Consider the following 12535-nt stretch of genomic DNA (forward strand, 5'->3'; position numbering starts at 1 on the left):
TCACCAGGAGCCACGCAGAATGAGGATGTGACGGGAGTGGGACTGCGGAAAAAGTTTATCGGACAACAGGAAGCAGGAGAAGGCCGGAAGGCCTCCTCGTGTTAAAGTGTTCGTGAAGGCAAATGCATATATCCACTGCTCCAAGTCTGGGGCATCATGGGTCGCCCCGGCTCCTCGACAGTTCCGCGGGGAAAGGCAAAACTCGAAGCAAAATGCCAAGAGGACCAATCTATTCTGCTGCCACATCGATACTGTAACGTACGTTAACAAGATATACTTGTTTCATACATTCCGTGGCACTAGATTAAAGTTACGGAGGCAAGCTAGCATGCCCTGTTGAACGTCCTTGCTTTGGTCGCACCTCTGTCCGCCCCAGCTCTCGAGACGAGTGGGTTCTTGCATTGCTCACTATCCGTTCAAAGAAGTGAGCAGGCGGACGATACTATTAATGTCCACCCGCCTTGTCTCCCGCAAAACCCTCAACGCAACGTCGTTTTCATCAAGTCCTCGGCACACTTGCCAGGAGGTCCAATTCGTCGTTTTTTTCTTTTCTTGTCGATTTCACCAGTTTAGCACTTCAAAGCGTTCTCTTGCCTTGGGTTCCTATGTCATACGGACGATCGAGGAATCACTAAGATCGCGTTTCTGAACGGAGGCTCCAGTGAACAATCGCACACAGCTTTGTTTTGTAGGATGGGCTCGTGTATTCAGCAGGCTCTTTTTGTGGATTGTTGCAGTCCTTTGCGAGTTCGGGATCTTTTCCGTACTCGCAGCATAGGGGAGACTCTTGCCGACACTGAAGTGAACTTGTCGTAGCTAATTGCTGAGAAAGAAAAGCACCTTGCAGATTCTGCGAATAAGGAAGGCTCCTTTCGTTGATGGACAGAGGCACACGAGAATTCCCGAGCGGCCAACGTGAAGGCCAGCATGGGGTGGTGTGCCCATCGTACCGTGCTCCGAATTTGGTTGGTTGCTAACTTTTCCAAGGTCCGTGATCCCTTTTTCAATTCCGGTTCTGTGAAAAAGAGACGCTAAGTGTGGGCCAGCGTCACAAAATCGGAGCGGGAGCGTGCATGTGTCTAGCGGAGAAAAGTGCTCTTGCTGAACTGCCGGTAGCCACTCTAGATAAGAGGCTTCTAACTGGCCTCACGGCTTTTCTTCTCCAAAAATTTCTCCAGAATGTCTCAAGTATCTTCGTAGAGATCTGTCTGCACGATCGTCCGCAGGCAGCGTCCTTCCCTTCTCTCAAGACTCTCGGGTGGATAGTCCGCCAATCGTTTTTCTCGTACCGTGAAAAATCTAAAAACACAGAGCGGGATATGCCATTCTACGTTTTTCACTGTAAAAAGCGCCATCGGTGAGTCAGGGAGGAGGCCTTCTGCGCCACTCTTCTTTACTGTTTAGGGCCCGTGTGTCCCAGCTTCGAAAGGCACCACTCTCCGAGCGAGTTGAGCACAGACATCGCAACAAATTTCCACAGCCTGCAATGCCTAATACACACTGAACGAACGTCTCTTTCGACACGAAGGTGCTGACTCATAAAAAAGTCATTAGTGAGTCACAGCCACCACCAACGAAAGTTGGGCCGAGTTCCCTTTTTACGGGTCATGGTCCTGCAGTGCCTCACTTCGATAGACTACTCGAATGACCCGTTCGAGCATATGGTTTTGTATCTTTTGTTTTCGCTTGTTGGAACTAGGGAAAGTCCTTTGGTCGGGCCTGTGTGTGAGCCTTCCATGTCGCGAATGCCTGAGACGAAAGCTCTAAACGGACGTATGTTTGGTACGTCCGATCCGTAGACAAAGAAGGGGGCACTTCATCGCAAAAAGGCTTCAGCGGCAGACGTGCATGAAACTCCAAAGGAACAAGTTGCCTTCGTGGCAGAACAGCTGCTGAGCCGCAAAATTTGTTTCGTCCCCACACGAGTTCTTCACGTTACCACGGCCACAACCAACAGGCGCATAATAACACGGGGAGAGCTTTGCATCAGGCTGCTGACTTCTTGGGCACTTCCCCGGTCTGGGACTAACAGCGAATCTGGTGTAGTGAGAGGACTGGCGAAAGCAGACTCAGGGGCGCCTCACCACTTGGACGACCTGCGCACAAGTCGCTTGTTCGTGTCTTCTTGGCGGCGTGTCGTCACCACTGGTCCCCTTCCTTTTTTCTGTGCTTGTCCTCGTTCGTGTTTTGGTGCCTTTTGCCTGCGACGATGCCGTCCGACACGGCGCCTTTGAATTCTGCGCAAAGCAGCAGTTCGCCTCGGAATACTACAGAGCCGTCACGTTCCATGACTTCTGCAAATCCAGCTGGACTCAGCACAGGCGACACTTCTTCTTCTCCTTCGACGGCAGGCCGGAGAACAGCGAAGCGCACTGGTGCCTCAGGTCGGCACGGCCGCACCGACATGCCCACGGGCCCTGACGCTCAATCGTCATCTGCTTCCTCACCTTCCCCAATCCGTGCCTTTGGCACCAGTAAAAATGAGTCTCTTTTTCAGCCGAGCCAGGCGTCCACAAAGGCCGAGGCATCTTCCCCAGGGAAGAGCAACACTAACGCGGAAACCGCGGCGACAACCCAGCAAAGGAATTCTGCTTCCACTCTGGGAGGAAATCTCAGTCCAGCTGCCGCCCGTGCTGAGACACGGCTCCCACCTACACTGGAAGACACTGGGAAGTCTGAAGCGCAAAGTCCCAAAATGCAACCTTCGGCTCCGAAACTGGCGAGGTGGCCTAGTCGATTGAGGGACACATACAGAGGCGCAGAGCCGCCTCTCGTTCCAGGTCTGCTCCTCTCCTCTCTTCCATCTCAACACCCGCACCAGGCGTTCCTTGTCAACCAGGGAAGCACAGAGGCCGAGGTAAGAAAGACCAAGGGGTGTCCTAGAGAACGATAAAATGCGAGACTGGGGTATTTTTGGGGCGGCAGATGGTGGGCATCCGGTTGGGGGCCTTGCATGCTGTGTGGTTCGCCAGCAACAGCTTAGAGCAGGCAGTCCTGTGAACTCGTGACGCAGCACAGTTAAGGAAAGGCATAGTACAAGAAAACTTGGGATTTTGCGGAGAGATAATAGGAAAAAGGTGAACGGCAAAGAGGAAGATGGCTTTCTACAGGCCTGTCGAGTTGCTCTCTCCTTGTATGGTTGGAAGGCTTACAAGTTGTCTTTGTGCCCGGTCTCGCTGCCTTCTCAGGTTCACTTCGTTGGCGAGCTGGAGGCAGGCTACGGCTTTCGGACTTCTGATGGGTTGTTTTGTGAGATTTCTTTCGAGGCGGGTCAGTCTGCCGCAGAGACACTTCCGGCGTGGCACATCTCTGCACTCTTTCATCTTAGGATATGTGCGTTTGCGTCAAGAGATAGATAAAAAAATATCAAGCTATGTCGCCCACGAAGAAATCCATAGGTGCTTATCTATTCACACGAAATGACAGAGGCGGTAGGAGGCCGAACTTCCGCAGGTTTCTCCGGGTCGAGCCAACGGCCCACGACCGGAGACAGAGTGAGCAGACTGAAGAATGCTTATTCAGATTGCAAGGGTTTTGCCCCTTTCCCCTTTGTTACGCTCTTCTTCAGGAAACCACTGGCTTAGCCTCTGTAAGGCAGCGGATCAACGCCACCAAACCCAGACGGCCTACGGAAGTGTAAGGATATCCCGCCTGTTTCTCCGTCCACTTTATCTCCGGTTCCCCCCCAAAACTCACTATCGTCTCCTTCACTTTATCCTTCACACAAAAAACAAGACATGTGCACATGTACATGCATAATGATGTGCAAAACACCTACAAACAACACAACTTCTTTATCTGGGTCTGTGCTTTCTTCCGTGTGGACAGGCGACCGCGCCTGCTCTAGCCCCTACAAAGAAACTGCAAGATGTCCAGTCCACGAGCTCGAGAGCCAGCAGAGGAGCACCATCTTGTACTCCTCGATATGCGAATACATATATGCCTATACCTAGCTGTATTTGAATGCCCGTCCCAAACAGACACGCATGTAGCCCACACATCTTCGTATCCCGATTTTCCTCTCGCGGTCCCCGTAGCGCTATTGTGTTCCCCCCATTGTGCTGCCTTGTCGCGGCGCTAAAACGGCAACCCAGTGTTTCTCTGTTGTCTTCTCGCTCTTCTGTTTGTCATGCAAACGTCCCTCGTAGGTGGGAGATGTGTATCTCTGGAATCACCCTGTCGATCTACACTACGCGGTTTCGTCTGTGGTCGGCTGGCCGCGTTGCCGCATTTCTGTGTGGAAGTTGACAAATCTCGGGACGGTCGAAAATGGTGAGGCAGCCTACGCGCCTCGCGTTGTTCTTTTCTTCGCAAGGAGGCTCACCGAGACACAATCCAGAGATGAATCGACGATGACTCCAGGCGAGATCGATAAGGGGTTAACAACACAGATATTTCACACTTTGAGAGCGTTTCTGTTTCCGAGTACGTTCGGAGGCGAGGCACAAGAAGGAAAGAAGAGGGGGCGGCTCGGGGTAGAGACTGTGTGTTTTCTCCTCCCCAAACAGAGAACAGAGAGACGCCTCTCCCCTTCAGCCGGTCCCGTGATTCCCAGAAGAGATACAAAACCGGGAAAGCTACCGAGATACACTTTTTTGTCACAGCGTGGAACCGCCTCTGCAGCCCCCGCAAGGTTCCTGAAAAAGCAGAGGAGGGGGAAGGCACTCCAGTGACTCAGTTGAAAACTCGATTTGACAAGACTGCGCCTTTCCCTCCTCATCTTAGGACACCTTGAAACCAAGAGAGAAACTGTTTCGTGCGGCAGGAGCGGTCGTGCATCCCACACGTTTCCAGTTTCTTCCCCTTCTTTCGGAAGGAAACTGAGCTAAAGACACTTGCGAAGCGAAGACTGACAGAGGAGGCGGATGCAAGAGAGAGTAGAGACGCAGAGAGAAAGAGGAGACAGAGCAAGACAGAACGAAAGAGACAACCCGAGAGGAAGAAATCACGTGAGGGAGAACAAGAGCGTTGGACAGAAATCGAGAAACACAGCAGAGGACAGAAGCCAAGGAAACAGCCTCCTTTCAAGGTTTTGTTCTTCTCTGCTCCTGTCCTGTGTGTCCCCAATTGTCTCCGCTTGCGCAGTCGCCTACGGCACTGTGAGCCTCCCCACCGCTGCGGGCCACCACGAGTTCATTTGCCACACATGGACGCCACTAGGAACCTACAGCGAAGAATTTGCAGGTGCGGAAACAACAGAGGGATTCGCGAAGTGGGGGCCGCGGGCCCTTACACACCCGCCCATGTAGACACTGAATCGGAGGTTCTGTATCGAAAGATGCAAACGCAACTCGTAGGGAAAACGACTCTATCAACCTTTCGCCCTATGAATATATATATATATATATATATATATATATGAATCATTCCCGCGGTGTCTATCCAGATAACAGTGCCTATTTGTATCTCTCTCGGCATGATGGCGTGTGTAGAAATACGTACGCGCTTTCACGCACGTAACGCCAAAGGTATGCCTACGTAAGGTTCTAAGAATAACAGCCTCACTTTCACTGTGGAAACACCGAAAGAAGAGCCATTTCGCCGCCTCGTGAGGAAATGTCCCTTTCTCTTCTTTAAGCGTCCACGTCCGTTTGCCGCTCTCGGCGTGATCCGCCTTTGCTTTCTTCTTTCTTCTCGCGTCGTCACACTTCTTTCCCGAGGTTTTACCTCCCTCCAGCTCCTCCGAACGTTTAAAAGCCGAAAGCCGACTCCTTCCTGCCTGTTTGGCAAGCGGGTCTGGTGTCTGGTGCCTCATGTAAATTCACCTGTGACAAGGTCGCTACCTGCATCCTCTATTTCCACGCATGCGGTCTCATGCAAATGTCTGCATGCGCGCTGGGCTTAACCCGCCGATGCGCGGGCTCAAGTCGCCTTGCATGCAGAAGGCCATAAACAATTCGAACGGCCTTTCGCCTACGCCACAGAGCCACGCAGAATTTTACCACTAATGCGTGCAAACACTGGCGTGGGCGCGTTTCTCCCGCTCCCCACATATACGCCCACATCTGCTACTATACAATTAAAAAAAAACGAGAGCTTCGCATCCTCAGGAAACTTAAACATGACCTGTAAACATACGCGAATATATATACATATATATATATATATATGCATGTAGGCTTATGTGCATAGTCATATACTCACGCTGACACTCACATACGTAAACATATACATATATATATATATATATATATATCTGTATATATTCATATATAATGTCTACACATGCGAAAGATAGTTTTAGAATGTTTTGCCTGTCTGGAGAACCGTGTTCAGCCCTTTTCGTATGTGAGTCCCGCAGGCCGTCTTCTGGGTCGCCGCGTAGGCCTTGCAGACCTGCGTGTTTTGGATTCGCGGATTGGTGAAAGAATGAAGCTGACAACGCGAAGTAACGGCTGGGTGAAATTTACCATGGACATCATCATGCGCAACTTTGAATTTCATGGCCTCTCGACGAGTTCGTCGTTTCCGGCGATGACTTCGCTGGTCTTGCCTTCGCCTTCCCCGGCCTCTTCGCACCCTCCTGGTGGCCCTTTTTCCGGCTCCTCACCCTGCGCTGCATGCACTGCATGCACTGCATGCGCGCCGAGCGCCGCTCTCCAGGCGTCTCCACATGCCCCGAGTGCATGCACTTGGTCGCCGACTGGTGGGAGATTGGGCGAGGAAAGGACGCGAGAAGCGGCTCGGCGATCGAGAACCCTGGCCTACTTCAACACCTCCAGCAGCCTCCGAACGTCGCTCGACGGCGCGGCGCCTGTCGTCGAGGCTGTCACGGCTCGAGGCTTGTTCGCGCGAAGTGGAATCAGTTCTCTTTCGGAGCAAGGAGCTGACAAGAAAAGAGAATAGACAAGGAGCGCGAAGACAAGACGCAGACGATGGGCAAAGCGGAGAAAGAACGCGGGAGAGAAGGCCAACAGACCACCGCAGAGGAGAGGAAGGAAATGCGAGCAAGGGAAACGGGAAAAAGGAAACAGGAAAGAGACTGGCTCGATCAACGCTCAGGAAGAAGTCGAAAGTGAAAACAGAAAGCTTTGAGATGACGGCGAGAGAGGACCACAGTCCTGAGATCAAAAGTAGGAAGACGCAAAGAGAGGGAGGGAACAAGAGGACATCCACAGAGGCAATGCCGGTGAAGAGGGGATACACAGAACGCGAAAAGGGGGCTTTCTCCATGTGGAAAGGTAGCGACGCACCTCGACTTGACTCCGAAAATTTTTTTTCTTGGCGATTCCTGAGACGTCCCGCCGTAAGAGAGTGGTGTCTCCTCACTGCGTTCGCGCTTGACTCCTGTGACTCTGAAGACTCTTGGCTACTTCGTTTTTCTCTCGTCCACCGCGAGAAACACCTGCTCACATGCTAGTATGATCAATGTACTGGGGAGCGGTTAAACTATAGCCGCGTGGCGAATTATCCGTACACACCAGGCGACGCGCACTTCTCTGACGCACCCATCGAGCCTCCGTGTGGTGTCTCCCGCGCGCTCTCGCGTGTGCTTCTCCTCTCGAACGCCGCGTGGAGACTCCACAGAAGCTCGCCGGGTCTTGGTTCGTTGGGGGGGAGAAATCCGTTCTTCGCCTTCACACTGTCTCCTTGTGAGCTAGCCCAGTGACCATCCTGAAGAAGTTCCTCTGCGCGGCGCTGTGCAGCTGAGTCAGCCACGCGCGGACTTCGCTGGGACACGCGGAGAGCAACACGTCGCTGGCGTCTCCCACGATTCGCCGCATGCGAGGAAGAGGACGCACCTCGAGAACGCTGCCTCTCTCTGGACTTCCGGCCGCCGCAAAATCGGCAGGGAGGGACGGGAGACAGTGCGCGAGAGAAGAGAGGGGTGCGGCGGGGAGAGAAACGGATCCCTCAGACCAACCAGGCGACTCTGGAGACGAACCAGCAAACGTGGAAGAGCGGGACGAAACGGAAGGAGCGAACGCGGGAGAAGCGGAAGAGGGCGAGGAGGGGAGTTCTGTCTTCGTTCTTCGGCTCGGATCTCCCACGTGTCTTCCGGTCTCTCCGAGTCGGTTCGCCGTTTTTTCCGTCTCGTGAAGGTTTGGAGACGCAAAGAGAGACAGGCTCTCCTCCGGCGAGGCCACGTCTTCACACGACGTCGACGAAGACCCGCCGCCGTCGGCGTGGAGACAGTCCAGCTCGGCACTCGTCTCTTTTGTCACTGTTTCTAAGACCGCACCCCCGGCTTTCTCACCTCGGCCCGGTCTCTCGCCTGTCCCTCTTCTCTCGCCTTCGTGGTCTTGTGTCTTGACCGCTGTCGCGTTTTCTGCCTTCACTGCACTGCCGTCTCCTCGCGCCGCGGCTCCTCTGTCTTCTGGCCTCAGCTTCTCCGTTTCTTCACAGCCGCTCACTTCGCGCCTTGACACTCGACTCCGCGGGGTCGGCACGCGCGCTCGAGCTGCGGTGAACAGCGCCGCATACTGCGAGTCCAGAAACGCCTTCTGTCGCTCTGTCGCCTCGTAGGAGGCGTCCAGGCAGCTGCCGCTGTTGATGCAAAACACCTCGCCACCAGCCTCGGGTCCTCCAAAAGTTTGTGTTTCTCCAGACGCGCCGTTTCTCCCTGACTGCCTCCGGGTGGATTCTGCGCCTTCTGTCTGATGCCGCGGAGCAGTGGAGCTTCCGTTCTCGAAACCTGCGGCCTTTCTGAGTCTCGAATCCTTTTCTCCTTCGCTTTCTCCCCAACTGTGCGTGCGGCTGCGGAAAAGGCGCCGCGCCTTCACTGCGTGCGAGTGAAGCAGCACAGGCCAGTCTGTAGAGGCCGTGCTGAACGATGTTCCCACAAAAACCAGAGACGGTGCACTCTCTTGAACGTCTACCGAGAAGGCTGAAGGCGGAAACTGCAAAGAAGCTCCAAGAGCCGAGCCGGGAGGCTCAGTGGCGCCGCCCTCACCGTTTCTCGTTTCGAAACTCGGAGAGAAAGAAAGGTCCTCCATTGTGCTTTCTCCTGCTCTCCCTCGTTTCCCGCCTCCCTGCGTCTTCTCGCCACCGCGGCCTCGCTCTGTTTCGGCTGTTTCGTCTCGCGTTTCTTCCTTTTCTTCTTTTGCTCCGTCGTTTGTCTGCTCTTCTGCCCGCGAGGAAGGGCGCGGCGAGCCTCCGGATGCGGTGTCTCTTGACCGATTCACGTCGCTCTCTTTCGCACTCTTCACCCCGCCAAGAAAAAGGAAGGCGTGGCGGAAAGCCGCGGGGCTCTCGAAGGCGCTGTGGGGCGAGAGAAAGAGAGACTCGTCGAACCAGAGGCACAGAGGCAGACAGAGGGAAGAACACGACGGGCAGACAGGCAGCATAATCGAGCTACTCCGGGCTTTCTCCAGAGCCTCAGACGAAGGGTGGAGGCGCGCGGAAGGGAATGTCGGCAAAACAGAGAGAGAAGAGGCCGAAGGAAATGGAGACGCGGAAACGAAATCGTCGCTCGGCGAGGGCGCACTCCAGGGATCCAGCGTCTCGCAAGGAGTCCGAGGGAAGCGCCGGTTTGCGATCTGAAGCGCGCCTTCGTCTCCAGCTGCCTCGTCGAGCGACTCGTTTTCCGCCTTCTCCTTCTCTTCGCTTCTCCATGCGTCCTCTCCACGATGCGCTTTCTTCTTTTCTGGCGTCGTACCTTTTTCTGCAGGGTACGGACACCACGCGACCTGCGTTTCGTGGAGCGGAAGATGGAAGCGGAAAGCGCAAGACGCGTCTCCGCTTCCCCCACTCTCTGCTTCTCGCCAGATCAGTCGTTCGTCTCTTTCGCCTGCCGACCTTAGCGAGGTGGAAACCGCAGTCCTGTCCGCCTCATCCTGTTCGTTCTTCACTGTTTCTCTCGCTCCTCGTCGCTCCCTTTCGGACGCGAATTTTCTCTGGTCTCCTCCCGCGACGCTGGAAAGGAGCACACGAGATGATGGAAGCAACCCCGAGCACCTGTAGCTGTAAATGGATCCATGGAGTTCATACACGTTCTTCTCTCCTGCCTGCCCGTCGACGCCGCATGCGTCAGGGATTCGCCACCAACCTCCACGGGTCGCCAGGCCCCGCCACACCGCTTTAGGGACTCGTGAGGCCGAAAGAGAAGATCCTCCTTCTTCCCCTCTTTCTTCTCCGCGGTGCGCCTCCATCTTTCGCTCTTGTGTCCCTTCGTTCTCTCTCTCCGCCGTCTGTTCTGTCTCCGCACCTGTGGCTTTCTGCAGTTTCTTTTCCCTCTCCAGTGCCTTCCGACAGAGCTGCGTGGCCATCGCGTCTCTCAGGATGACGAGAGCGACGTGGTGCATCCGGTCGACATTCTGGGTGACGAGAAGAACGGACGAGGGCCGCGAGAGAAGAAGAAAGGCGAGGACAAAGTGGCCAGGGGAGGGAAACGCGCGCCGAAACAGGCGCGGGTCATGTGCTCGGTACCAGAAAGAAGAAAACCTGAGAGACGCGAAAAAACCCGGCGAGGCATGAACAGGGTGGAGGCGAGAGGGAGAGAAGAGCGATGAGAAAACGGCAGCCGCGGGCGCGAAAACTCACATCCACAGGAGACTCGAGAACACCACAGAGAGACCAGGAGGCAAAGCACGGGGATGCAGTGGAATGAAGCCGAAAAGACAAGAAGAGTAGGAGAACACTGTGAGCCTGCATCCGACTGCGATGGAGGCTCTCCTTACCCGCTCTCTCTCTCTGTCTGTGCGTCTTCCTCTGAGTTGTCGTTTGGTGCTGCGCCTTCTGTCTACTTGCTACGCTCCATTACCCTCAGGGGTGTATCAACACTGGATCCATCTCTGTTTGATCCGACACGTCTCTCCTGTCTGTCTCCAACAGAACAGATCTCTTCGCACATGCATAAGGCTGGGAAGAATCTTTTTCACGTGTGGCTCAGAGCGGCACTTTGCTTCTCTGTCTTCCCTGTTTACCATCTCTCTTTTTCTCGGCGAAAGGTGGAGACAAGGCCCCAGTCTTCCGATGCCATGCCGCGCGTTCTCTGTTGCGGCATTGCGCTTCCCAGGCGTTTTTCTCCTCTTCCTTGTTTGGTTTTCTTTCTCGCTTTTCCCGTCTCGCCTGCGTCTTCTCCGTCCCAAACAACTGCAGGTTCCAGAGAACGCCGCCCCGCCGAAGAAGCTGGACTCGCCGTCTCCCCCTCGACTCTCCTTTCACTGGAGTCTGTGGACGAGCGTCTCGCCTCTTCCTTTTCTTCTGCCTCGTCGCTGCGGCCGCGGGCGCTCTCATTTCTCCCATCCCCTCGCCGACGCCTTTTCGCCTGGCTTAAGGCCCCGCCCTCAAACGCCGAGCTGGCCTTGCGGTAGAGGGGAATGCCGCTGCCGACACTGAGGCCTGCAAAAGAGCAGACAGAGAGAAGACAAGGAAACATGAAGAGAGAAATCCCAGCGAACAGAGAGAGCGGACAGATCGAAGACGGAAGAGAGGCAGACGAACAGAGATGGTGCACTTTGGAGAAGAGGAACGGAGAGGGGTGAGGCAAGACCGACTTGCTGCCCGCGACGAGGCAGGTCGGAGAGAAGAAAGGCAGGTGAGACGGAAGAGAAGGAAGAGGGCCGAGGAAGGCTGAAGAACGAAGAAAGGAGGAGACAAAAGGCAAAGACACGAAACAAGGGAAAGGACGAGAGAGAAAAAACAGACAGAGAACGCAGAGAGGGCGAGGGTGGGAATAGAGAGAAACGGATACTGAGAAACGGGACAGGAGACGAAGTTGGAGAGGCATCGGGTTTGTCACGGAGGACCGGGGGGTTAGAGAGCGAAGGGGAGAAAACGACTGAGAAAGAACAGGAAAAAAGCAAGGACGATGCAGCCAGCACGCGTGCGTGGCAGAGCGAATGGAAACGATTTTTCAACAGACCGGAGAATTCTGGAAAAGATGGAGAATTCTGGAAAAAACGGAGAGCTCCAAAAACAAAAACCAACAACCCTCCGCTTCTCTCGAACAGCTTACGGAGAAACGGGAAAACATCCGTACCTGCCCCGGTCACAAAAAGAATTTTTTGTTTGCCTTCGTCGCTCTGAAAAAAATCAGTCGACGCCGAGGCAGAGCCAAAGAGGAGACGCCGTAGAGCGTCGAGATTTCCCGAGGTGCGAGTTCGTCTTTCCATTTCTCTCTTCTCTGCACTCTGGAGGAGACGGAAAGCAGTCGCGTCTTTCCAATTCTTTCTCGGTCATGAGGATCTGCCTCTCCTCTCTCTGCTCCCTTCCTTGACATCTCTCACCTTGACATCTCTCCGCATGCGTCTTCGTATTCCTCCTCCACGTTTTCCTTGCGTTTCCTTCCTGCGAAGATGTCCTCGTGGTGTTCTTTCTGAATCTTCGAAATTTGCTGACGCCGTCTTTCCCTGTGCCTTTCTGCGCGTCTCCGCCTCTTCTTGCTAGAAGTGCTTGCTTCTTCTCTTCAACACATCTGGTTTTCGTCTCTTCTTCTGACGCTGGGTGTTGTCTTTTTCTGTCATCCCTGTACTGTCCCTTCCGCCGTTCTCCGTCTAGTCGACGCGATCCTTGTTCGTCTTCCTTCTTTTCTCCCAACTTCGTTCTTCTTTCTTTCTTCCTTTCCTCTTCGATTCTCTATTCTGTTCTTTTT

General features: G+C 54.3%; 1 protein-coding gene across 1 annotated transcript; it reads right to left on the bottom strand.

Annotated features, from left to right (window-relative positions):
• Positions 1–7577: 7577 nt before the first annotated feature.
• Positions 7578–12188, bottom strand: NCLIV_015270 (conserved hypothetical protein; the record flags this gene model as incomplete). The annotated part of the gene is made up of 4 exons (XM_003881718.1): positions 7578–10383; positions 10866–11283; positions 11900–11966; positions 12171–12188. 4 exons carry the CDS (start codon positions 12186–12188, stop codon positions 7578–7580), a joined length of 3309 nt encoding a protein of 1102 aa, XP_003881767.1.
• Positions 12189–12535: the final 347 nt, after the last annotated feature.

Source organism: Neospora caninum, chromosome V, assembly GCF_000208865.1.
Source record: "Neospora caninum Liverpool complete genome, chromosome V".
Lineage (NCBI taxonomy): Eukaryota > Apicomplexa > Conoidasida > Eucoccidiorida > Sarcocystidae > Neospora > Neospora caninum.